The sequence below is a fragment of the Sycon ciliatum genome, chromosome 3 (genome assembly GCF_964019385.1).
Source record: "Sycon ciliatum chromosome 3, ocSycCili1.1, whole genome shotgun sequence".
Lineage (NCBI taxonomy): Eukaryota > Metazoa > Porifera > Calcarea > Leucosolenida > Sycettidae > Sycon > Sycon ciliatum.
The window spans coordinates 1850024-1877523 of record NC_088645.1 but is presented as its reverse complement, the minus strand read 5'-3'; the positions used below and the strand labels follow the sequence as shown (position 1 = coordinate 1877523).

Sequence of the window (27500 nt, the reverse complement as noted above, 5' to 3'; positions counted from 1 at the left end):
GCACTATTTAGTTGATACCACTAGATCTGTCTTTTTAAGTACTAATTGGTCAATACTCTGACCGCCAAATATAAGGTGCAGTGGCGGGTTTAGGTGGGGTGGGGGGGGGGGGGCGCACGCCCTCTTCCCCCCCCCTCCCCACCCTCCTCCCCCTCCCCAAAAAAAGTTCGACGTTGGTTTGAAATAAACACTAGACTGCTGCATGCACGGGCGGTGGACTCTACACGGTGGGAAGCAGCTTCCAAAAGCAGCTGCACTGACCGTTGGTGTGTAGCGGTGCACTGCAGATGAAACGATCCACTCTGCACCATGTCTACACTTTTGTTCAGATTCCAGGACATGCTCGATGCTCGATGCGTCTTGTAAGAGGTGTGCAGAATGCAGCACTACCCAAGCGGGACTAAAAAACACGGCTTGGAATTGTCAAGCGCCTCCTTCTGGAACATTGTACAACGGTGTTTTGAGGATGATCCCCTCGGGATTCGAATCATGAATTGGTTGACTTGAAGACTTTTCTGCGAAGTTTCAGCAACATCCATGGACTAAAAGAAGCCAAGCTCTGGCCTGCAGAGCCTGGATGGATTTTTGCAGAGCGTTCTTGCGACGGCGTAATTCCTGTTCCAACAGGAAACCGTGGGAGTGATCAAGTCATTGCAAGTCCAATAGATGACTTGCACAAAGATTGCCTGGGTTCGAGATGGGGCTAGTGGACCTTCTGACTCTCACTTCCCGACCTTTGACTTTGAGTTTGAGACTTTTGCTTTTTGCCTGACGAACGCTGAGCTAGTTTTTTGGCTAGAGTTGTTTTGATTTGGCTTGCATCGTCATGCGGAAGCGCTGCTGCGCTTCTCACTGCACCAGCAGACGAGATATGGAACTGAGGCTCCTATTCCATATGTTCCTTTCCGAACCGGGAATGCAGAAAAATTGATTCATGCCATATCGAGATGAACTTAATGAGGTGATTGATGTAGTGTACAAGTAACATGACAGATGATTGTACAATAATTATGTAGTAACTAAGCATGAGATACTGTAGTCTGTAACCTAGTGTACGTCTGGAAGAAATACCTGTCATGTAATAATTTGTAATCGGTTGGATAGCTAGCAGTTGATGTATATGGCATACTTCCGTATATGGTGCAACTCTCGCACCCCGTATGCACCCGCCTAGAGCTCCTGCTTCCATATGCGCTCCTACACACTTTCCTTGGTGTTCGTACACACTTCCCTTTTGTGTTCACACACTGCTTGGAATGTTGTTCTTCGTTTGTTGTCCTCCTTGCTAGTTGTGAATAAACTCTATCTGACACCACATGGCGCAGTGAACATTTCGTCCTGTAGTTTCCATTCTGTCCACACCAACCTAGTTTGTAGTGTTTTACCTGGCCCAGTAGCAGTGTAGCACTCCGTTGGATTTGGATTAGATTACCCTGCAGTTAGTTTGTTAGTTCGTTTTAGATAGGAGTGTTGTTCAATTTATTTCGTAGGACGTAGTCGTGTGAGCTGTCACAACGAGCATTTGTGATCAGCATGGCGAGCAGCGATCCCGCAGCACCTTCTGGTAATGGAGTGCCTGACGTCGCCACGCTCCTGCAGCTCCTGACAACTCAGGCACAGGCGTCTGCACTGCGAGATCAACAGTTTCAGACCCTGATGGAAAGTATGTCCAACCAGACCAGTACTAGTTCTACAACCCCACCCGCACCCAAGTCTGTGTCCGCAGAACGACCAGTATTGTTATCTACTGCCACAATGGCAGAATTTACCGCTTGGGAGGAGGCCTGGCGTGACTATGCGCAATGCCAACGTCTCGCCAGCCACGACCGCCATACACGTATGTCAGCGTTCCGCCAGGCCCTAGATGAGGACCTGCGCCGTTTCATCCGAGAAGGCATTATCGCCTTCCCGGAAGACGCTGACATTGCTGATGCCATCCCGGTCCTCCAGCAGTACATCCGGCGGCAGAGGAACCCGCTGCTCGACCGAATCGAATTTTACAAGAGACGGCAGCAGCGTGGGGAATCATTTGACTCCTTTTATACGGCCCTCCGTGAACTGTTTCACGCGTGTGACTTTTCTGGGTGTTCAGTATGTCATAACTGCAACCAGGCGATGTGCAACCCCTGCAAGGCAGGCCTGTTGAAATTCAACAACGACATACTACGTGACCGCATTGTGACAGGCGTATTTGAGGACGACGTGCGTCACAAGCTGCTGGCCCTCCAGAACTTGGATCTGGAGGCAACCGTGAAGCTCTGCCGTGCTGAAGAAGCAGCCTGCCAAACTTCCTCTGGCATTCCCTCCAGTGGTCACGTGCACGCAGCTAAGAAATCATCTTATAAACAGCAGAAGGCGAGCCGGCCCGCACCCATGAAGTCTACACCAGACAAGCCCGCAGGTGACAAGTGTCCCAGCTGTGGTCGCAGTCCCCACACCAAAGGCACATGTCCTGCGAAGTCACGCAAATGTAACGGATGTCGTGTCGGACATTTCCAGTCCATGTGCCCGCACAAAGGCAAACCAACAGCATCCGGCAAAGTCGGCCAACTTAAGTTGCAACGTGCCTCTGTTCGACATGGTCTAGAACTCAGTGTCCACACGCAGCTCAACAGAGAACCGACCGCCGAAGCCATGACATGGATTCCAGACACCGGCAGCGATGTTGACGCCATTGGGCCAGCACATCTTTCCCAGCTAGGTGGCTTCCCTGAGAACCTTGCCGTCTATTCCGACACTGTTTCAGCAGCAAACGGCACCTCTCTGGTTAGCCTGGGAAAGATTTCTGCCACGCTCTCCATTGGCTCAGCCCAGCACACCACGGTACTTCATGTGTATGAAGACCTCGACGAGGCGCTGCTGTCATGCCAATCTCTCCGTGCTCTTGGCATTCTCCCTGAGTCCTGGCCGCGGATCTCCCGTGTGAATTCCGAACCCAGTAGTGCAGACATTGCTGATGTTAAGGCTCAGCTGATGCAAGAGTTTGCTGATGTATTCGACGACTCCCAATTGAAGCCCATGGCTGGTCCTCCCATGGAGATAAAGCTTCAATCTGACGCCACACCAACTCGTGTTAATGGTGCCCGCGCAATCCCATTCGCATTCCGAGACCAGATAAAATCTCAACTGGATGATATGGTGATCAATGGAATTATTGAGCCAGTCACTGAACCGTCAGACTGGTGCCACCCGATCGTCATCGCAGATAAGAAGTCTTCTAACGAGAAGCGCCTCACCGTTGATTTGCGTAAACTCAACGACCAAGTCTGCCGACCAACACACCCAGCTCGTACTCCGCGTGACGCCGTGACAGCTATTGGTAAAGCCCGTTTCTTCACCACACTCGACGCTCGTCATGGGTACTGGCAAATACCCCTGTCCGACGACTCGAAGCCGCTCACGACATTCATCACGCCCTGGGGTCGGTATCGCTATTGCCGCAACCCTCAAGGTCTGTCCTCAGCAGGTGACGAATTCAACTGCCGCACAGACGCAGCATTTGACCGCCTCGCTAACTTCGTCAAAGTCGTTGATGACGGCCTAGTACATGACGTCGATTTTCAAGACCACGTCACCCACGTTCGTGACGTCCTTCACCGTGCCCGCGAGCATCACATTACGCTCAGCCCACACAAGTTTGTATTCGGCGCTAGTGAAGTACAGTTCTGCGGATTCGTCATCAATGCTGATGGTTATGCCGTTGCTGGTAGCAAGACATCTGCCGTTCGCCAGTTCGAAGTGCCCTGCAACCGCACTGACCTCCGCTCATTCTTCGGTTTGGTCAACCAATGCAGCGACTTCACACCGCGCACTGCTGAGCTAAGTGAGCCGCTTCGCCCACTCCTGAAAACCAGCAATGAGTTCGCCTGGGATCAGCAGCACACCATAGCATTCGAAGCCGTCAAAGCCATCCTGACTGAGTCACCAGTGTTAGCTTTCTTCCAACCTGGCAAGCCTGTCCGTCTCGAGACTGATGCATCTGTGAAGAATGGCCTTGGATTTGCCCTATGGCAACAGCATGATGACCAGCAATGGCACCTCATACAGTGTGGAAGTCGTTTCTTATCTGACGCTGAAACAAGGTACGCTGTAATCGAGCTCGAGTGCCTCGCAGTCGTCTGGGCAGTGCACAAGTGCCGCTTGTATCTATCTGGTGCACAGTTCTCACTAATCACCAACCATCGTCCGCTTGTACCGATTATCAACAGCTACACCCTTGACCAGATTGAGAACTCTCGTCTACTCCGATTGATCATGAAACTTCGTCCGTATCAAGTGAAAGCATCGTGGCGTAAGGGTTCAGAGCACGTATTCGCAGACTCCCTCTCACGACATCCTGTATCAATCCCGACTAGTGATGATGAACTTGGAGAAGATCCAGCACTGTCCTGCCGCAGTATCCGTATCTGTTTACTCCAAGATGGTCCCCAGAGTCTCCAGTTCGCTAAGCTCCGTGCCGCAGCAGCATCTGATCCTGACTACCAGATGCTACTCGGGTATATCCAGAACGGATTTCCCTCAGCACAAAAGCAGCTGCCCGAGCCTCTTCGTGCGTATTGGAACGTGCGTGAACATTTGTCCACCGACAATGGCATAGTCCTGAAAGGTCTACGCATAGTCGTCCCAGCCTCTCTGCGTGCGTCAACGCTGATCGACCTTCACGCAGCCCACCAAGGTCTGACCCGTACCAAACGACGTGCCCGTCAGACAGTGTATTGGCCCGGAATGAACAGTGAGTTAGAAACGCTAGTCCGCAGCTGTGATGCATGCCGTGAATTTCAGCCGTCTCAGTCTGCCGAACCGCCCATTTCTGACCGCAAGCCCACTTTGCCATTCGAAAGTGTTAGTGCTGACCTTTTCAGTTGCCAAGGTTGCGAGTATTTGGTATTCGTCGACCGCTTAACCGGATGTCCATGCATAGCCAAGCTTGGTCACTCAGCCACATCAGCTGACGTCATTCGTCTTTTCCGCAGGTGGTACCCAGATGTAGGCGTACCACAGGTCATTTCAACGGACGGCGGTCCTCAGTTTGCGTCTCACAGATTTGCTGAATTTTGCGAGCGCTGGGGAATCCGTCATATCAAGTCGTCCCCTCACTACCCACAGTCGAACGGACATGCGGAAGCAGCCGTAAAGGCAATGAAGTACCTGGTGGAAAAGACTACCAATGACGGTAATCTAGACACCGATGCTTTCCAGCGTGGCCTTCTCGAGTGGCGCAATACTCCTGGCACTTCGGGAAAGAGTCCTGCCCAGTTACTGTATGGTCGCCCACTCGTCTCCTTCGTTCTCGCCCAATGGAGCCAGTTCGACTCCCACTGGCAAGACACCGCATCTGACATGGATGATGTTGATCGAGTAGACCAGCCTCCCAATCAGCCTCACCGAGAGCTTCCCCACTTGTCTATCGGGACGCACGTTGACATTCAGCACCCGAAGACAAAACGGTGGTCTTCCCGCGGCGTTGTCGTGGCTATCGGTGACCACCGCGACTACTACGTCAAGCTACCGAGTGGACGCGTATATTGGCGCAACCGTCGCTACCTCCGCCCGTACCGTCCTCCTACTCCAGCTTCATCAGTCATGCCTGCATCGTCTCCCGTACCTGACGCTGCACCACAAGCAGTCCCTGGGACTCAGTCGTCGCCACAGTCAACTGTTCAGGTACCACCTCGAACAAGCCAACGTCCCCGGCGACAGAATGTCCCCTTTAACATTATTTCAACGCGTGGACAATCGTACAATTAACACTCGCTCTGTTCAGTTGTTGATGTCCAGTGTACCTATTCAATTGTCATTCCCATTGTTTCGCAGTTGAAAACCTTCATGTATATAATTTTTGCAATTATCCCTTTTACAAGTCTGTTGGAAGTTGCTGCTGCTCCGCGACATGTCATTTGCTATGCACATGCAATTTTCACATTATTTTTTGTTGATTAGATAAACACTTGTACGTTTTTATCTTAGGAGGGGCATGATGTATATGGCATACTTCCGTATATGGTGCAACTCTCGCACCCCGTATGCACCCGCCTAGAGCTCCTGCTTCCATATGCGCTCGTACACACTTTCCTTGGTGTTCGTACACACTTCCCTTTTGTGTTCGCACACTGCTTGGAATGTTGTTCTTCGTTTGTTGTCCTCCTTGCTAGTTGTGAATAAACTCTATCTGACACCACAGCAGTGTGACGTATATCGTTACAGTCATGTGCACCATGTCATCTCCCCACTCCCCCCCCCCCCCCCCTCCTCAGGCAAGTCCTGGACACGCCACTGTAGTTGGCGCCACTAGCGTTATCTTTTAAAGTGCTATTTTGTCAATGCTGTGACCGCCAAAGTGCCAGTAATAAGGACATACCGTAATGTCGCGTATAAAAGCAGGTGCTTACGGCCGTATAAGACTGGGTTCAAACCATGCTTCTATTCAAGTCATGCTTCTATTCAAAACATGTCATCACGCGATAATATGCCAGATTGGAGAATACACAAAAACGAAATACAAAATGCAAAAACATGGCAGGGCGATACTTGAGATGCAAAAGTCTATTCAGATTTGCAATTAGGACATCCAAATCAAGTCAAAATCAAGTCAAAATCAAGTCAAAATCAAGTTGACGGTATTAAAAAGCAATGAACATGGCAAGGTAAGGAATTCACAACAGTGTTTGCTCATGCAAAGACTGAAATCTGCCAGCAACAAACCAAAACAAAGATTTGGAAAGCCAGGGTGGAAATTTACACTTCCAGTACTACAACAAAATCATGTTGTTGTGTCGCTATCGGCAGTCTCCATGGTGACATCAGCTACTTCAAGTTGAGCAGTTGCAGCAGATTCTTCAGTCAAGAGAGAGTCGGCAGTCGCAGCTGATACAGCCGTCGCAGCAGAGTCGACATCATCGTCATCGTCGTCGTCCTCACTGGAGGTGCCGCCAGCAGCACCGTCATCAGCAGCCACTTCACCAAGAACATTGGCCTCTTGGTCAAGCTCATCTTCGAACTCTTCTACAACATTGGCTGGCTGCAGCTGCGCAGGCGGCAATGAGAAAAGCTCTTTAAGACGTTTTCGGCCATCAGCAGCGGGACAACCTTCCTTGAAGCAGGACACCTGGTCAACAGTGGCGCCAGCAACTTGTCCGCAGCAGGTGAAGGAGTTCTTGATGAGGTGTGGTGACAGGGAACGCCATGACTTCACGATGATGTCACACAGCTTCGACTTCGTAGTGGCCCGGACGTTGCATGCAGCAGTGTAAGTTTTGTTACCTGTTGCCAGCCATTCATCATACAAGTCCCGGATGCTGCTCTTGAAGGGCATCCACCAGGGATCACAGCACTCAGGATGCGTTTTTGGAACCTCTCTGCAGTGACGGAGTCGGTGAGATGCCAGCGATAAAAAAATTCCACACCAGAAGCCTCTTTCCCAAGGCCATGGAACCCATCACTCTCTGACGCCAATCAATTGTCAACTCTTTGTTAAACCATCCATTGTCAGAGAATGCTAATACGATGTCCCGCCGGGCCTGCAGCTCCCTGTCCTCTGCCGTCTTGACCTTGCCTTTAACGAGGACAAAGGGCAGCCGCTTTGCACCAGACGCAGATGCTGTCAGTGCCACAGTGACATTTTGCTTGTCCATGCTGATTGTCCTGGCGCCAATTGCGTTGACTGTCCGGTTGCTAGTCGCATCAAACCAAACGGCAGTCTCATCCATGGCAAAGATGTTGGCAGGGTTTAGATCGTTGTTGTCGGCGAACAGCTTCCTGACAAACACAAGGAAGTCCGTCAACTTGGGGATCAGGTCAGCAGGAGTTCGATGGCTCTGGTGCGTCTTCACTCTTGTCATTAGTTCAAGATGCTCCATGAAATTCCTACACCTTCCAGCACTTACATTGAACGGTTCCTGTCCTCCTTGCTCGTCGTGAATCTGCTTAGCCATTGCCTGGACCGACTTCCGCGTCACTCGTCGACATTGCTTGAGCTCCGTGACGATCCATCCGAACAGCTCATCTTCCAGGTCACACAAAAGCAACGTTGTGCCACCGCTGACTACGTGCCCGTGCACGACCACGACAGGTTATGGATTTTTCTATTCCCTTTAGACTGGCCTCCTTCTGTTTCCAGCGACAAACCATGCTCCCATTCATGTTGTGGAGGCGACTAGCAGCACTGCAGGACGTTTCCTTCGCGGACTTCATGACAGCCAGCTTGAAAGTAAGGCTGTAGTTTTTTTCTCTTTCCTGTCGTCGGTGTTGGCATCTTTGCAGCTGTTGTCAGTGAATCCTCGAAGGAAGAATGAGGATCGACTGCTAGGGTCGAAGCAATTTTATTCTCCCTGGCTAGCCATGACTGTGACCGTACGGAGAATCGGTATTGCAAATACAACTGCGCAGCGGTTTCATTCTACAACGTTGCATGAAGTGTTGCGTGCCCTATGCAGTGTTGCACTCACGATCACGTCTGCGACCACCAAGAAGTCTTCCATGATGGTGCACTGTAGGTCTGCAGTGTGGATAGTCTACTGCTCTGGCATGTGTCCAGGTTTGTTGGAAAGATGCACAGTGCTATGCAGTGTACTGCTTCTAGAGTAGAACCCGGGTTAGGGATCCACCTAACTCTGCGCGGAAATAGCTGGACTCAGTTGTACAGGGATTGGCAAAAAGGTGTGCAAAACGCCTTTTTGTGAGTAGATGGACCCCGGGAAAAAAGTTTGGAGCGAAAAAAATTACGGCTTCCTCGGAAACCGACGGGGGACCCGTCAGTCATATGCACTGGAGCTGCATACACGCACTGACTTAGTCGTAGTGTCTCTGATCGTCAGGATGCTATACTGTACTACTACGTAACCACTGGCAATCTCACTGAGTCACTGAGGTGGTGTGTAACATCCAGCCCAGTGCCCAGTGCCCAGTGCCCAGTGCCCAGTGCCCAGTGCAACAGCCATCCTGCCACTTCAACTGCTCATGTTTTGCAGCACAGACAGTATACTGACACAGTGGTCATCCCTACTTTAGTCTGCACCCACTGACCCAGGCACAGCCCTAACCCTGGCATCAAGCAATCAATTACATTATTGTACTAGTAGGTCTACCCGTCATTGCCAGCAACAATCCTTGTTTTGTCAAAATCAGTTCTGCAACCTCAGGCTGTGCAACTCCACACCAAGTCACTAGTACAGTGGACATAGCATTCTTTGAATAGCTGCATCACTGTGTTTGTGAGTCATGTGCGCTGGTCCTCTGAGCTGATTGCACAGTGCCATAGCCATGCATAGTTATCTTGTTGCTGATCACAACCATCTTGTGGCAGTGTGACACCAGTTACATCCAACCCAGTGCAGTGCATCTTTCCATCCTGTCACTTCTACTGCTCATGCGTTGCAGTACCATACACACAGTGGTCATCCCATCTTTAGTCTGCACCTAGGCACAACCCTAGCCCGGGCATCAATCAATCTAGTACAACTACTAGTCGGTCTACCTGTCATTGGTGGGTAAGGAACTCCCCCCCCCTCACACACACACACACACACACACACACACACACACACACACACACACACGCGCGCACGCGCGCACACACACAGTGCATCAATCAATCAAGTACTAGTACCTGTCACATTCGAGGTGCACTACCCAAGTAAGTCACAGGCCGGCCTATGCCCATGGTGTTGCAGTCTGCTCCAGTTTAGATGAGGGTTAGTACTGTTGCAGATGACACTGACATCCCAACCAAATTGTACAGCCAGCTGTTGACGTGTTGGTGGGTAAGGAACTCCCCCATCCCCTCACACACACACACACACACACACACACACACACACATACACACACACACACACACACACACACACACACACACACACACACACATGCGCGCACGCACACACACACATACACAGTGCATCAATCAATCAAGTACTAGTACTTGTCACATTCGAGGTGCACTACCCAAGTAAGTCACAGGCCAGCCTATGCCCATGGTGTTGCAGTCTGCTCCAGTTTAGATGAGGGTTAGTACTGTTGCAGATGACACTGACATCCCAACCAAATTGTACAGCCAGCTGTTGACGTGTTGCATGAATTCCGTCCGCCAGCAGATATGCTTGGGCCACTCTTGTGCAACCATCTATGTGGTTTTCCAGTATAACGCTCAACCTATCTAGTATCTGCCACACTCGACAGGGGTTGCGTCCTCAAGCACGAACTCGCCTGACTTCTAGGCCAACTCACATTCGCGTCCCACCATCTGCCCTATGCTGCCTGTCTGCCCTTTTCAAGGCCACATCTGAGATATCATCCCACAGAATGCTGCACCTCTCAGCCTCAGCCAAGGATGACCTGAGCTGGTGGCACCAGACTTTGTCAACATATTGAAGGTGGGTACACACCGTTAAGTTCTCCTGTGGTCATTGCACTCGTCCGCACCCTCTACTTATCTGTGTCCAGCAACACTTACTGTTTAGAGCATCATACTTGCCAGTCAACTCCAATGCCGGTGGCTGATGCTCTGTCCAGACCAAGTTGGATGCCTTCAGAACCTTTGCTCCCACAGCTGCGGAGCGGCTTGATGCCAAGGTCAAGCCGATCCCTGCAGCAAAGTTCGTCCTTCTATTTGGGCAAGCTCCCTTTGCTGCGCGAGCAATGTTCCGGCGTAGAATGCGGGACACCGGCAATGAGCTCATCAAGATGATTGTCTTACTGCGAGACATTGGCTGTGTTCACATCTGTGTTGCTTGAACTCTTCTCAGTATCCTCTTTATCGCATGCTGTCTCAATACACAAACAAATAATGCCTAGCCAACAAAGAACTTTTTGGACCCTGTCCCTCAGACCTGTCTATCCTCTTGGCTCAGCCAAAATCCTGCTCTGGCAGTGACCTCTCTCTCTGCTCTGCCAAGATCCTGCTCCGCAGTGAACCCCCTCTGATTCCTCTATTGGCTCCGCCAAAATCCTGCTCCGGCAGTGATAATGCAGATTAATGGGTGCACGCAGCTTCGTGCTACCGCTCACGCTATGCTGCTATGTTTGATAGTGCTGTTGCTGTGTTCTCATGCTTTGCTACTGTCTACGGTCGTGTGCACTGCACTTCACGGTGACTATGTCGGCCAAACAACATTGTGCATGCACGAGTGACGGTACACTGAACGTGTCATTGAGCGTGTCATTGAACATGTCACTTTAACGTGTGGGCGACGTGCAACCTTTCTTAATTAATGTGTGTGTGTCTGTGTGTGTGTGTGTGTATATATGTGTGTCCCATATGGTGCAGTGGTATGCGCAGTCGATTTCCAATCGAGAGGTTGCGGGTTCAATTCCCGACGATTATGGTCGCACACGACTTTCTTCTCTTTCTCATACTCCTACCCCTTCTTTTATTCTCCTGGGTGGTTACCAACAGCCAGTGTATGCCCGACTATGTGGTTTGGTGTGTGTGTGTCAAAAAAAAAGAAAAAGAAATAAAGGAAAAGGAAAAAGGAAAAATAGGGATTCACTGGCCAGAAAAAGCCACTTCAAAAGCAGCTGTGTGGTGGATACCAGGCCAAAAATTAGTGGCGGTGAATTCATCAGCCTTGCAAGCTGTTGAATGGTGTAATCCCAGCACAAGTTGCTATGTCTAACATAGCTGTTCGCTATCATCACTTCCACAATGGGCATGTATGAGTATGAGTGTGTTGTGTGTGTTTGTGTGTGTGTGTGTGTGTGTGTGTGTGTGTGTGTGTGTGTTCGTGTGTGTGTGTGTGTGTCCCCACCCACTGCTGAAGAGGCCCAGCGCTGCCTTCGCTATCTTACGAATGGGAAAGCTGCTGGAAGCTCCGGCATTCTACCGGAAATGGTCAAATACAACTGCGGCCTATTCTATGCCAATCTGTTTAAGCTCATTACCGCGGTTTGGGAGGAGGGCGTAGTACCGCAAGATTGGGTGAATGCTGAGATAATACCGATACCCAAGAAGGGTGACCTCACTAGCTGCGACAACTGGTGTGGCATCGCACTCCTCGACGTCATTCGCAAGCTGTTCGGACGCCTGCTGCAAAACCGATTGCAGAAAGTCGGCGAAAGTGTGCTGCCTGAATCACAGTGTGGTTTCCGGAAAGGTCGCTCCTGCACGGACATGACGTTTGTTGTTCGCCAGGTTGTGGAGAAGTGTTATGAGCACCAATCCAAGGGATTCCTGGTGTTTGTTGATTTGAGGAAGGCATACGATTCTGTTCCACGTGCTGCACTGTGAATTGTCCTGCTTAAGCTGGGAGTCCCGGAGCAACTGGTCAGCCTTCTGAAGTCTTTTCACGACAACATGACAGCCACGATCATCGTCAATGGTTCCCCCACTGAAGGCTTCCCAGTGTGCAACGGACTGCGCCAAGGGTGTACATTGGCACCATTCATTTTCAACTTGTTTGCTGGTGCAGTGTTGGAACGTTGGTGCGCACGCGACCAAGAGCATGGAGTGTCTGGTTTTCCATTCCGTACCTGTGCCGATGGTCAGCTTTTCAAGAGATCTAAGTGTGGTAATGATATGGTCATCACAGATGGTGAGTTTGCTGATGATGCAGCCTTGTTTGCACCCAGCCACTCGGATGCTCAGCGTATGCTTGAGATATTTGCGGAGGTCAGTGGAGCATTCGGGCTGTCTCTCAACATGGCAAAGACAGTGTTCATGGCTGTTGGGCATCAGATCAACGACAGTGACCGTACCCCGCTAAGCGTACAAGGCAACGCAATCTAGCATATCAGCCAGTTCACATCTCTCGGCTCAGTGGTAACACCAGACGGACGACGCCACACCGTTGTGTCCAACCGCATAGCTGCTGCATCTAAGGCCTTTGGCAGCCTCTACTCGTCAGTTTTTCGGAACACTTCACTAACATCTAAGACGAAACAACACAGGTACACATGCTGTGTGTTGTCGGTGCTGTTGTACGGGGCTGATAACTGGACACTGTTGCGTGCCGACATACGTCGCCTTGAACAATTCCACAATCGCTGCGTTCGTGTCATTCTCGGCATCTCGCGTTCCAAACAGTGGGAGGACCACCTGTCATCTGCCTCTCTGCATAGAATGTGCGCTACAGAGCCAGTTGCTGACATGGTTGCCCGTCGACGGCTGCAGTGGCTTGGCCACATTGCCAGGATGGACGACCACCGGCTTACAAAGGCAGTGTTGCTCTCGTGGCTCGTGAACATGGCGAGTGGATCCAGTCCATCTCGGATGCCATTGTTGCACGGCGCTTACGACTTGAAACGACAGCCAAGTCAGTGTGTTGTGCGATCTGTGAGCGACTCTTCGCTAGTGAGAGCGGACTTCGGCAGCACAAATGCAGGAAGAGTGACTGAAGCCGATCCATGAACAGGCCGGTGCTGTGTTGTGCGAAACGTGCCATCGTTGGTTTGCTAGCCGAGGTGGATTCGCTGTGCACAGCTGCTCTCCCAGTTTTGGTGACGGTCCAGTTCCAGAGATTGTTGCACCTCACCAACCTGATTGCAGCCAATGTCATTACCACTGCCACACCTGTGACCGCTGTTTCCGGAGCAAAGCTGGACACTGCCGGCACAACTGCAACTGCAACTGCAACCGCACATGCAGCTCTGGCTTCGAGCGCCGCACCATCCCACGCCCGACCTGCTCTCGGAAGTTCACACGTCTCCAGTACCTGGCTCAACACAAATGCAAGAAGTAACTCTGCCCTCCTTGCCTCTTTGATGCACTGCATCACCTTTAGGTGGCAGTTTCAAGGTTGAAGGTTGAAGGTGTGTGTGTGTGTGTGCGTGTGTGTGTGTGCGTGTGACGGTCAATTCTTCAGCCTTGCAAGCTGTTGAATGTTGCGATCCCAGCACAAATTGCTATGGCTTCTGCCGTAGCATTGCTATCATCGCCTCCGGCGATGGGCGTCAAAGGTCAAGGTCAAACGTGTGCGTGTGTGTGTGTGTGTGCGTGCGTGTGTGTGCGTGCGTGTGCGTGCATGCGTGGGTGCGTGCGTGTGTGCGTGCGTGTGTATGTGTGTGTGTATGTTTGTGTGTGTGTGTTTGTGTGTGTGTGTGTGAAGGGGTGTCGCACATGGTACGGTCACTACGGTACTGACCGTACCAATATTTGCCGAAAGCACCCGTGGATCAAGATAATGTACTGATTTGGGCTCTAATTTTCCAAAATTTCGGCTCGGCCACCCCTCCCCCACGAGTAAAGTGTACTTCAGATGGCTGACCGTACCACAGTCAATTACCTTCCGACGCCCCTGCTGTGTGTGTGTGTGTGAGAGAGAGAGAGAGTGTGTGTGAGTGTGTGTATGTGTGTGTGTGTATGCACGCGCATGCGTGCGTGCGTGCGTGATATGGTGCAGTGGTATGTGCAGACAATTTCCAATCGTCAGGTTTTAGGGGTTTTACATCGGGCCCTAGAGGACCGCTAAAATGGCCAACCGGACAACAAAGCAGTTGAGGCCAAAGACAATGATTTTATTTCTTGCGCATGCATACATAAGAAGTGACGTAATAGGAGTCGGGTTGCTACAGTACTCCCCTGCCAGGGGTGAGGTCGGGAGGAGTGAAGCACGAAAACCAAAACAAAAAGAGAAAGAAAGGAAATAGAAAATATAATACAATATGTACAAGAGAGCGATGTGTGTTTTTGAAATTTGTTGACAACGTGGCAACAAAGACCGAAACAAAAGTCGAAGAGCAGGAAGTGGAAAACAGAGAGATGCATGACAGAGGCGGGTTAACGTGTCAGAGGTGTGTTAACGTGACAGAGGTTGAGGGCATGTCAGAGGCAGAAAGAAAGAAAAGAGGAAAAGTATGCGTAACAGAGGAGTGTTATAATGTCAGAGGCGGCTGCATGTTGCAGGCTTGGCGGGGTACCAGCAGGAGCACTGCACTGGGCCGAGGTGTGCCGGGTGAGGTGGGGGCTGATGGAGACGTGCACAGCTCCACTTGTAAGTCCGGTGAGCCGTGCGTATGCCTGCGTTCGTGCACTGTTGAGCTGGTATGGTGGTGATGGCAGGATGAAAACTCCAAAAAGTGCAAGTCGGGGTCACCAATTTAGAGGCTTTACGTCAGGCCCTAGACGACGGCTACAATGGCCAACCGGACAACAAAGAAGTTGAGGCCAAAGAGAGTGATTTTATTTCTTGCGCATGCTTATGTATGAAGTGATGTAATAGGAGTCGGGTCACTACAAGGTTCCGGGTTCAATTCCCGACGATTATGGTCACACATGTCATTCTTCTCTTTCTCATTTACCTAGCTCTTCGTTCATTCCCTTGTGTGGTTACCAATAGACAGTGCATGCCAGAGCATGTGCTGCCAAGCCACTGTGTCAGCTCTTTGCTCTTTGCTTCCAGCACGGAGTCCAGCCACAAATGTGGAAGACTGCCAGCGTGGTTCCAATCCACAAGCGATCTTCACGATCCGCCCTAAGGAATTATCGTCCAGTTTCACTGCTGAGCATAATCTCTAAGATCATGGAGAGCGTTATCAATCGTCAGCTCATGAATCACCTTGAGCGTTACAAACTCCTGACACCCCACCAGTTCGGGTTTCGTCGCCGCCTCGGGACCTCAGATGCGCTACAGGCTCTACACCACGCCTGGATCACAGCCGTCGGCCGAGGCGGTGCAGCACGTATTCTAGCCGTGGATATTGCCGGAGCATTCGACCGTGTGTCCCATGCTGGCCTCCTCCACAAAGTCCGCCATCTTGGCATTGGCGGCCCCCTGCATACCTGGCTCTCTTCCTACCTAGGTGGACGGTCCATTCAATGCTTGGTGGGCGGCCAAACCTCATCGCTGTATACCATATCAGCAGGAGTTCCCCAAGGGAGCATACTCGGCCCTACACTCTTCCTGATTTACGTGAACGACGCCTCAGAGACCCTGTCACCCGGAGCCCACCTGGAGGCGTACGCCGACGATACTACCTTGTACAGCCTGATATCCCTCGACACATCCCCAGCCGACGCAGCATTGAGCCTCCAGACTTCTGTTGATCGCTTACATCAGTGGGGCCGCAGATGGCGCATCTCCTTCGAACCGTCGAAGTCCCAAGCCATGACCGCCACTCTCCGCAGAACCCCCATCAATTTGCCTCGCATTGTCTTCGGCGGCACTCCTGTCCTTGAGGAGAAGGCTCTCTCTTTACTTGGAGTGACCTTCGACTCGAAGCTGTCATTCAGCACTCATCTCCGGAAGGTTGCCACTCGAGCCAAACAACGCCTGGGCTTCCTGCGCCGTGCAGCGCACATTCTCTCTCCAGCCGGCCGCACCACAGTATACAAGGCATTTGTTCGACCAGTTATGGAGTATGCCCCCCTCATCTGGATAGGTGCTCCGCCCAGCTACCTGCAACGCCTGGATCATATCCAACGCTGTGCTTTGCGAATCATCGGTCCAGGTGCACTATTACCTAGCCTGGCCAACCGTCGTACTGTTGCCTCGCTTGCCTGCCTATACAAGCTGCTTTACCTGCCTGGCCCTCCGCAGCTGCTCTCTGTTTTGCCACCGCGCCATTTCCCCTCATCCAGCCCCAGAACTCGCAGTGAGCATGGTAGCGTCATTGGCCATGACCACCAGCTCCAACGCCAGCTGCTTGCATCTGTCCCGCTGGCATTAAAGCGCTCGTTCCCACACTGCAGTATTAGTGACTGGAACTCCCTCCCCGCCGCTCTTCTGTCCCAGCCTCCCCACAGCAAGGGAATGCAAGCATTCAAAACTAATGTTTATCGCCATCTGCGAAGCACAAACTGGCTCTGGGCAGTCGACTCGCTATGATGATGCTCTCGTCGTTCTCCTCTATCCCGATCTATGCACCACAACTGGCTCAGACAACCGACTCGCCATGATCAGCCATGATGATGCTCCTCTCAGTAACAGCCCTTGTAATTTGTTAATAGTCTCACAGTTTCTCCCGCACACTCGCTGATGTCAACCCTTCCTTTCTTTTCATTTTGCTGACTCGTACAGCTCTATCTTTTGTTTTTGGTGCGTGTTTTTGGCCGTGATGCCGAGACCTCAGGTCGGCAGAGCCATCAATGCCCCACCATCACTGCTGTGTCTCGGTGCAGCCCCTGCTCAATAGTTGTCACGTTCGTCCTAGTCTCAGTATCATTGTCTTTCTATATTATTTTCGAGCTGGGAGTGTGAACATAGTAAAAAAAAAAAAAGTGGTGTGGTGTGTGTATGAAAAAAGGAAAAATGCAAAAAAGTGGCTCAATGGACAGAAAAGTTACTTTTAACATCAGCTGTGTGTTGTAGACCAGGCAAAATGGCGGGGGGCAGGGGGGGGGGGGCTCACACACGTATGTAAGTGTGTGATTGTGTGTACCGTACTCACTCGATTAGAAGACCCTCTGGAATAAAAACCCTCTTGAATAAAAACCCTCTTGAATAATAGCCCCCCCCCCCTTTTACAAGCACTGTTTAAAAAAATCTCTCGAATAGAAGCCCAGACTCCTATACGCGAAGCGTGGGGTGACCATTTAGTGCCATGTATGTTAAAAGTGCGTAAAAAACATCTCGTGCATGTTCATATTGGTACATGTCCTGGCCAACGTAGTGTGTGCAAACTAACTCGGGGCCGAGTTGCTGTGAATATGAAAGTTTTAGAGATTCGATTGGAATACTGGTATGGAATGAAACAATATAAAACCCTCTCGAATAGAAGCCTGTCTTGAATATAAGCCTCGTCAAAATTGGTATTGAAAAATACAAGATCCCGGCTTTTAATCCAGTGAGTACTGTATGTGTGTGTGTGCGTGCGCCTGTGTTTGTGTGTGTGTGTGCACGTGTGTGTGTGCATGTTTGTGTGTGTGTGAATGTGTGTATGTGTGTGTGTATGTATGTGTGTATGTGTATGTGTGTGTGTATGTGTACACAGTATTGAACTCTTGAAGGACATAGTCATCACAGTGTAGAGTTTTAAATACATTTCGTTTTCATGCAGGTTTTCACTACTGATGGAAACTTCATTACCATGTTCGGATCAAAGGGAGAGTCAGATGGTCAGTTCAAGAGCCCTCGGCACATTGCCGAGGATAGGCATGGACACCTCCTTGTCACTGATGATATCAACCACCGTGTTGAAGTAAGCTGATTAGTGATTAGTTTGTCTTACCCTTTTGCTTCTAGCACTACTTCTGGTGCCAATATACATCATACCCTGTGGCAAGAGTGTGAAGCTGTAATTGCAATGCCTTTGGCCATTTTAGATTGAGAAGTCTCAACATGTGCTAGACTTGCAAGATGAAAACCTTCTACTGAGGTGGATTGATGACACTCGAGCCATTGCTGAGTGAAATACATTCAGTTGCAGTGTGGATATTGTGACAATTGGAAACAAGAAACCAGTGATATACGGTTTCTTTTGGGCCAGGTCGAACACTTTATTGTCGCCCTTCGTACATATCCAGGGGGTAATAGTGAACAAAAAGCAGCGAAATGAAAGCAATCTCTGGCAGAAAGCAAAGTACATCTTCAGCCAATCAACAAATCCTGGACTATGTGCACAATGACCCCTGTTGCATCTGCACGAATAGAGCACATAGCTGCAGTAGCTGTGGACCACGTGATGTGAGCTATGCCATCAGGGACCGTGTCTATAAACTCATTAGTTGAGCTTGAGTAGCGTGAAGAAGATTTTTTGGAAGACTGCCACTTAAATTATAGCTCTCCTCTGCAATCCAGACCACCACCAGATACGCACATTTATAGAAACACTTCATTTCCAGCATGACAAACACCTTGTGAACACCAGATAGCAGTGTAAGTCAATATTGCTCCTGGAAGGTGAGAACAGGTGTTGAGGAGTCTCGATCATTCACAACTCTGTCAACTCCAAACCAGCTAGTCAAAAACTTGTACTTGGAATATCAGTAAAAAAACAGTGGTAGCAACGTCGGTAATTGTAATGCAAGAAAATTGGTTGTAAGCCCAGCACAGCCTTGTAACTACATCATTATTAATGTTACTATTCCATAAAAAGTGACATGTCACAGGTTGTACGTGTGCAAAACAAGATTAAATCGTATCCATTTTGAAAGGATCGGGAGAATTTCAAAGTCAAAAGATCAGTCGGGAAGTAAGCTGCCTTAAAAGAGAGAAAAATGCCAGACCCACCAGGACTTGAACCCAGGGCCAGCTTGCTTGTCACGAGCAAATCTTATTCAAATGAATATTCTGTGGGATTTCGCCTTTGAATTTTAAGAGGAACTGTCACCTAAAGATTCCTACCCTTGTCTTGTGATGATAGAAAAAGTGTTGTTGTACCGAAGGTTGCACTGCTGCACATGTGTCTGAAAGGAAAGATGAGGGGAGCTTGTCACCTGCGTCTTTAGCAGATTCATCGTTATCAGAAGAATTACATTCACCTAGTTACGGTTCTTCTTGGCTCGGGTTGGTTTTGTGATCGCCGACCGAAGGTGCCGTGGTGCTGTTCTCGCCTTATGGTGCTGTTTTCGTTCAGTTTCGTAATGTTCCCCCACACGAAATGGACCAAGACCTTTCACTTACATGCCAAAAAGATCCTTGTGGAAGAAGTCAAAAAGATGGTAGCTGTTCAAATAACTACGTAGGTACACAGGGGCTCTACCTTTTGGCATTCTCGTTCTGCACAACATACCCATGTGTGCAGCTCTGGTGTCCAAGTTCACAAGGCGTAAGTGCACCAAACATCGGAACAGCTACAGTGTAGGTCGATCAACCAGCACACGGATTTGACTACGTTTTGACGATGAATGTACAAGTGGAGATCTAGTCCGGTGTGGCATCACACGGTACTTTGTGACAACTGTGGGCACCTTCATTTCAAATCCTGAAAACTGTCACCCAAGGGAAGTAATGGCGTTGACAGTTCCTCCATTCCAAGTTCATAGTGAGATGGTTACTCTAGTATACTAGTATTCGGATAACCTCAATCTGTGGACAGCATCCTCTGTGGCCCTTTGTGGACTCTTCAGCGCAGGAAAGGAAAAATGTGGCCGAACCTGATACATGTAGCAATGAAAAAATATTTTCCAAAGCCAGATTTAAATAAGGCCCAAAAGCACGTTACCAGAGTGCTCAAACTGCCACGTCAGTGAGCTGTGCATAACGCAGGCAAACAGCAAAGGCACTATCCCGCACGAAATTGCTCACCTACTACTGTTCTGGACATGGAAACCCAGTGGATTGACCTGGGCCGGCGTCCTCAGTGCGTACAGAACGTTGTGTACTACAGTCATGTTGATCTGATGTGACCAGTGTACTGCAGTGACCAGTGCACTGCAGTGACCAGTGCACAGCAGTGACCAGTGCACAGCAGTGACCAGTGTACTGCAGTGACCAGTGCACTGCAGTGACCAGTGCACTGCAGTGACCAGTGCACTGCAGTGACCAATGCACTGCAGTGACCAGTGCACTGCAGTGACCAGTGCACTGCAGTGACCAGTGCACTGCAGTGACCAGTGCACTGCAGTGACCAGTGCACTGCAGTGACCAGTGCACTGCAGTGACCAGTGCACTGCAGTGACCAGTGCACTGCAGTGACCAGTGCACTGCAGTGACCAGTGCACTGCAGTGACCAGTGCACTGCAGTGACCAGTGCACTGCAGTGACCAGTGCACTGCAGTGACCAGTGCACTGCAGTGACCAGTGCACTGCAGTGACCAGTGCACTGCAGTGACCAGTGCACTGCAGTGACCAGTGTACTGCAGTGACCAGTGCACTGCAGTGACCAGTGCACTGCAGTGACCAGTGCACTGCAGTGACCAGTGCACTGCAGTGACCAGTGCACTGCAGTGACCAGTGTACTGCAGTGACCAGTGCACTGCAGTGACCAGTGCACTGCAGTGACCAGTGCACTGCAGCGCATATACATCAACATGTACATGTACATGTAATGCATGTGTGTACTGCTTATCCACGGCTGAATGGCCAGCGCCCTGACCGGATTTCCATGTCCACGACAGTACAAGAGCAGGAGGAAATTACCAAATTTTACGGTGTGTGGGCTCATTGGAGTCTAAGCCGCACCCGCCTTTCCAGGTCCACCATCTGTATTTGTATTGCTATTGGCTGTATAAGCCAGCCGCCTGTCAGATTTTGAATGTTTTGGCAACCTATGGTTATCAGAATAAACCAGACAATGGTTAAAAGGTTGAGAAACATGACCGAAGTTCTACAAAGGTTTTCTACTTTGCCCTTCACTCAGAACTGGCAACATGTACAATAAGAAGCTTTGCACCAGTATAATGATGGGCTGCAGTACATGAAGAGTAGCTGAACAACACCATGCATGCAGTATATTCATAGAGTGCTGTAGCGCTGGTAGTCATTCCTAGCATTCCCAGTCTTAGCTGCAGGGGTGATTTTGCAGTTTTGTATGCATTTCAAAATGCGGAACACACCAGAAAATCCGGTACTCAATCTGCGGGCAGAATTGTTTTGCCCGTTGGCTTGTTTTACATGAGAATTTTCTACCTGGGTTGAAAGTCCGTACAAGGGAAAATAAGTGGGTGTTCACAAGACAGTTGACTCGCGTCAAATACTGATATGCCGTCAAAAAGTCCACTTCTAGAGTCCTACATAAAAAAGAAAATATTAAATTCGACGGGTTCGCGTACCGGGCAGGCCAAGAACAAGGAGTCGTACAACTCCCTGGTCAAGAACCACCTTTCCGCTTCCGTGGGACGCCACCACCCCATGATCAGGCGTCAGATACGGCTCCTAAACGGTGGGGGAGGATAGATGAGATCCACCAACAAGAGGCCAAAGGCCTAAATCCCAATTGCCACATCCATATTTAACTCATGCCAGGCCACGAGTTCCCAATGAACTGTGGGTCGCAGCACGATTGGAAAGAATCCTTCCACTTCCAAGCAGGACTTGAACCTGGTACAGTACCTCTCGTTTCTTAATCATGGTATGAGACCAATCCACTGTGCCTGCCTCAGTCCTACAATGTCACGTGAAAGCATTCGCGCAAAATGTTCCTGTGCAGTGCTGTTCAAACTTGTTCCGGTGCAGTGCTGTTCAAACTTGTTCCTGTGCAGTGCTGTTCAAACTTGTTCCGGTGCAGTGCTGTTCAAACTTGTTCCTGTGCAGTGCTGTTCAAACTTGTTCCGGTGCAGTGCTGTTCAAACTTGTTCCTGTGCAGTGCTGTTCAAACTTGTTCCTGTGCAGTGCTGTTCAAACTTGTTCCTGTGCAGTGCTGTTCAAACTTGTTCCTGTGCAGTGCTGTTCAAACTTGTTCCGGTGCAGTGCTGTTCAAACTTGTTCCTGTGCAGTGCTGTTCACACTTGTTCCGGTGCAGTGCTGTTCAAACTTGTTCCTGTGCAGTGCTGTTCAAACTTGTTCCTGTGCAGTGCTGTTCAAACTTGTTCCGGTGCAGTGCTGTTCAAACTTGTTCCTGTGCAGTGCTGTTCAAACTTGTTCCTGTGCAGTGCTGTTCAAACTTGTTCCTGTGCAGTGCTGTTCAAACTTGTTCCTGTGCAGTGCTGTTCAAACTTGTTCCTGTGCAGTGCTGTTCAAACTTGTTCCTGTGCAGTGCTGTTCAAACTTGTTCCTGTGCAGTGCTGTTCAAACTTGTTCCTGTGCAGTGCTGTTCAAACTTGTTCCTGTGCAGTGCTGTTCAAACTTGTTCCTGTGCAGTGCTGTTTAAACTTGTTCCTGTGCAGTGCTGTTCAAACTTGTTCCTGTGCAGTGCTGTTCAAACTTGTTCCTGTGCAGTGCTGTTCAAACTTGTTCCTGTGCAGTGCTGTTCAAACTTGTTCCTGTGCAGTGCTGTTCAAACTTGTTCCTGTGCAGTGCTGTTCAAACTTGTTCCTGTGCAGTGCTGTTCAAACTTGTTCCTGTGCAGTGCTGTTCAAACTTGTTCCTGTGCAGTGCTGTTCAAACTTGTTCCTGTGCAGTGCTGTTCAAACTTGTTCCTGTGCAGCGCTGTTCAAACTTGTTCCTGTGCAGTGCTGTTCAACCTTGTTCCTGTGCAGTGCTGTTCAAACTTGTTCCTGTGCAGTGCTGTTCAAACTTGTTCCTGTGCAGTGCTGTTCAAACTTGTTCCTGTGCAGTGCTGTTCAAACTTGTTCCTGTGCAGTGCTGTTCAAACTTGTTCCTGTGCAGTGCTGTTCAAACTTGTTCCTGTGCAGTGCTGTTCAAACTTGTTCCTGTGCAGTGCTGTTCAAACTTGTTCCTGTGCAGTGCTGTTCAAACTTGTTCCTGTGCAGTGCTGTTCAAACTTGTTCCTGTGCAGCGCTGTTCAAACTTGTTCCTGTGCAGTGCTGTTCAAACTTGTTCCTGTGCAGTGCTGTTCAAACTTGTTCCTGTGCAGTGCTGTTCAAACTTGTTCCTGTGCAGTGCTGTTCAAACTTGTTCCTGTGCAGTGCTGTTCAAACTTGTTCCTGTGCAGTGCTGTTCAAACTTGTTCCGGTGCAGTGCTGTTCAAACTTGTTCCTGTGCAGTGCTGTTCAAACTTGTTCCTGTGCAGTGCTGTTCAAACTTGTTCCTGTGCAGTGCTGTTCAAACTTGTTCCGGTGCAGTGCTGTTCAAACTTGTTCCTGTGCAGTGCTGTTCAAACTTGTTCCTGTGCAGTGCTGTTCAAACTTGTTCCTGTGCAGTGCTGTTCAAACTTGTTCCTGTGCAGTGCTGTTCAAACTTGTTCCTGTGCAGTCCTGTTCAAACTTGTTCCGGTGCAGTGCTGTTCAAACTTGTTCCTGTGCAGTGCTGTTCAAACTTGTTCCTGTGCAGTGCTGTTCAAACTTGTTCCTGTGCAGTGCTGTTCAAACTTGTTCCTGTGCAGTGCTGTTCAAACTTGTTCCTGTGCAGTGCTGTTCAAACTTGTTCCTGTGCAGTGCTGTTCAAACTTGTTCCTGTGCAGTGCTGTTCAAACTTGTTCCTGTGCAGTGCTGTTCAAACTTGTTCCTGTGCAGTGCTGTTCAAACTTGTTCCTGTGCAGTGCTGTTCAAACTTGTTCCGGTGCAGTGCTGTTCAAACTTGTTCCTGTGCAGTGCTGTTCAAACTTGTTCCTGTGCAGTGCTGTTCAAACTTGTTCCTGTGCAGTGCTGTTCAAACTTGTTCCGGTGCAGTGCTGTTCAAACTTGTTCCTGTGCAGTGCTGTTCAAACTTGTTCCTGTGCAGTGCTGTTCAAACTTGTTCCTGTGCAGTGCTGTTCAAACTTGTTCCTGTGCAGTGCTGTTCAAACTTGTTCCTGTGCAGTGCTGTTCAAACTTGTTCCTGTGCAGTGCTGTTCAAACTTGTTCCGGTGCAGTGCTGTTCAAACTTGTTCCTGTGCAGTGCTGTTCAAACTTGTTCCTGTGCAGTGCTGTTCAAACTTGTTCCTGTGCAGTGCTGTTCAAACTTGTTCCTGTGCAGTGCTGTTCAAACTTGTTCCTGTGCAGTGCTGTTCAAACTTGTTCCTGTGCAGTGCTGTTCAAACTTGTTCCTGTGCAGTGCTGTTCAAACTTGTTCCTGTGCAGTGCTGTTCAAACTTGTTCCTGTGCAGTGCTGTTCAAACTTGTTCCTGTGCAGTGCTGTTCAAACTTGTTCCGGTGCAGTGCTGTTCAAACTTGTTCCTGTGCAGTGCTGTTCAAACTTGTTCCTGTGCAGTGCTGTTCAAACTTGTTCCTGTGCAGTGCTGTTCAAACTTGTTCCGGTGCAGTGCTGTTCAAACTTGTTCCTGTGCAGTGCTGTTCAAACTTGTTCCTGTGCAGTGCTGTTCAAACTTGTTCCTGTGCAGTGCTGTTCAAACTTGTTCCTGTGCAGTGCTGTTCAAACTTGTTCCTGTGCAGTGCTGTTCAAACTTGTTCCTGTGCAGTGCTGTTCAAACTTGTTCCTGTGCAGTGCTGTTCAAACTTGTTCCTGTGCAGTGCTGTTCAAACTTGTTCCTGTGCAGTGCTGTTCAAACTTGTTCCTGTGCAGTGCTGTTCAAACTTGTTCCTGTGCAGTGCTGTTCAAACTTGTTCCTGTGCAGTGCTGTTCAAACTTGTTCCTGTGCAGTGCTGTTCAAACTTGTTCCTGTGCAGTGCTGTTCAAACTTGTTCCTGTGCAGTGCTGTTCAAACTTGTTCCTGTGCAGTGCTGTTCAAACTTGTTCCTGTGCAGTGCTGTTCAAACTTGTTCCTGTGCAGTGCTGTTCAAACTTGTTCCTGTGCAGTGCTGTTCAAACTTGTTCCTGTGCAGTGCTGTTCAAACTTGTTCCTGTGCAGTGCTGTTCAAACTTGTTCCTGTGCAGTGCTGTTCAAACTTGTTCCTGTGCAGTGCTGTTCAAACTTGTTCCTGTGCAGTGCTGTTCAAACTTGTTCCTGTGCAGTGCTGTTCAAACTTGTTCCTGTGCAGTGCTGTTCAAACTTGTTCCTGTGCAGTGCTGTTCAAACTTGTTCCTGTGCAGTGCTGTTCAAACTTGTTCCTGTGCAGTGCTGTTCAAACTTGTTCCTGTGCAGTGCTGTTCAAACTTGTTCCTGTGCAGTGCTGTTCAAACTTGTTCCTGTGCAGTGCTGTTCAAACTTGTTCCTGTGCAGTGCTGTTCAAACTTGTTCCTGTGCAGTGCTGTTCAAACTTGTTCCTGTGCAGTGCTGTTCAAACTTGTTCCTGTGCAGTGCTGTTCAAACTTGTTCCTGTGCAGTGCTGTTCAAACTTGTTCCTGTGCAGTGCTGTTCAAACTTGTTCCTGTGCAGTGCTGTTCAAACTTGTTCCTGTGCAGTGCTGTTCAAACTTGTTCCTGTGCAGTGCTGTTCAAACTTGTTCCTGTGCAGTGCTGTTCAAACTTGTTCCTGTGCAGTGCTGTTCAAACTTGTTCCTGTGCAGTGCTGTTCAAACTTGTTCCTGTGCAGTGCTGTTCAAACTTGTTCCTGTGCAGTGCTGTTCAAACTTGTTCCTGTGCAGTGCTGTTCAAACTTGTTCCTGTGCAGTGCTGTTCAAACTTGTTCCTGTGCAGTGCTGTTCAAACTTGTTCCTGTGCAGTGCTGTTCAAACTTGTTCCTGTGCAGTGCTGTTCAAACTTGTTCCTGTGCAGTGCTGTTCAAACTTGTTCCTGTGCAGTGCTGTTCAAACTTGTTCCTGTGCAGTGCTGTTCAAACTTGTTCCTGTGCAGTGCTGTTCAAACTTGTTCCTGTGCAGTGCTGTTCAAACTTGTTCCTGTGCAGTGCTGTTCAAACTTGTTCCTGTGCAGTGCTGTTCAAACTTGTTCCTGTGCAGTGCTGTTCAAACTTGTTCCTGTGCAGTGCTGTTCAAACTTGTTCCTGTGCAGTGCTGTTCAAACTTGTTCCTGTGCAGTGCTGTTCAAACTTGTTCCTGTGCAGTGCTGTTCAAACTTGTTCCTGTGCAGTGCTGTTCAAACTTGTTCCTGTGCAGTGCTGTTCAAACTTGTTCCTGTGCAGTGCTGTTCAAACTTGTTCCTGTGCAGTGCTGTTCAAACTTGTTCCTGTGCAGTGCTGTTCAAACTTGTTCCTGTGCAGTGCTGTTCAAACTTGTTCCTGTGCAGTGCTGTTCAAACTTGTTCCTGTGCAGTGCTGTTCAAACTTGTTCCTGTGCAGTGCTGTTCAAACTTGTTCCTGTGCAGTGCTGTTCAAACTTGTTCCTGTGCAGTGCTGTTCAAACTTGTTCCTGTGCAGTGCTGTTCAAACTTGTTCCTGTGCAGTGCTGTTCAAACTTGTTCCTGTGCAGTGCTGTTCAAACTTGTTCCTGTGCAGTGCTGTTCAAACTTGTTCCTGTGCAGTGCTGTTCAAACTTGTTCCTGTGCAGTGCTGTTCAAACTTGTTCCTGTGCAGTGCTGTTCAAACTTGTTCCTGTGCAGTGCTGTTCAAACTTGTTCCTGTGCAGTGCTGTTCAAACTTGTTCCGGTGCAGTGCTGTTCAAACTTGTTCCTGTGCAGTGCTGTTCAAACTTGTTCCTGTGCAGTGCTGTTCAAACTTGTTCCTGTGCAGTGCTGTTCAAACTTGTTCCTGTGCAGTGCTGTTCAAACTTGTTCCTGTGCAGTGCTGTTCAAACTTGTTCCTGTGCAGTGCTGTTCAAACTTGTTCCTGTGCAGTGCTGTTCAAACTTGTTCCTGTGCAGTGCTGTTCAAACTTGTTCCTGTGCAGTGCTGTTCAAACTTGTTCCTGTGCAGTGCTGTTCAAACTTGTTCCTGTGCAGTGCTGTTCAAACTTGTTCCTGTGCAGTGCTGTTCAAACTTGTTCCTGTGCAGTGCTGTTCAAACTTGTTCCTGTGCAGTGCTGTTCAAACTTGTTCCTGTGCAGTGCTGTTCAAACTTGTTCCTGTGCAGTGCTGTTCAAACTTGTTCCTGTGCAGTGCTGTTCAAACTTGTTCCTGTGCAGTGCTGTTCAAACTTGTTCCTGTGCAGTGCTGTTCAAACTTGTTCCTGTGCAGTGCTGTTCAAACTTGTTCCTGTGCAGTGCTGTTCAAACTTGTTCCTGTGCAGTGCTGTTCAAACTTGTTCCTGTGCAGTGCTGTTCAAACTTGTTCCTGTGCAGTGCTGTTCAAACTTGTTCCTGTGCAGTGCTGTTCAAACTTGTTCCTGTGCAGTGCTGTTCAAACTTGTTCCTGTGCAGTG

General features: G+C 49.4%; 1 protein-coding gene across 2 annotated transcripts in view; it reads left to right on the top strand.

Moving 5' to 3' along the window:
- LOC135811208 (tripartite motif-containing protein 2-like) overlaps positions 1–27500 on the top strand; it is a 360779-nt gene that overhangs the window by 163346 nt on the left and 169933 nt on the right. For both annotated transcript variants that reach the window (XM_065324401.1, XM_065324400.1), the window contains one exon: positions 17929–18069. In XM_065324401.1, coding sequence (XP_065180473.1) covers positions 17929–18069 — 141 coding nt within the window. The remainder of the gene's footprint in view (positions 1–17928; positions 18070–27500) is intronic.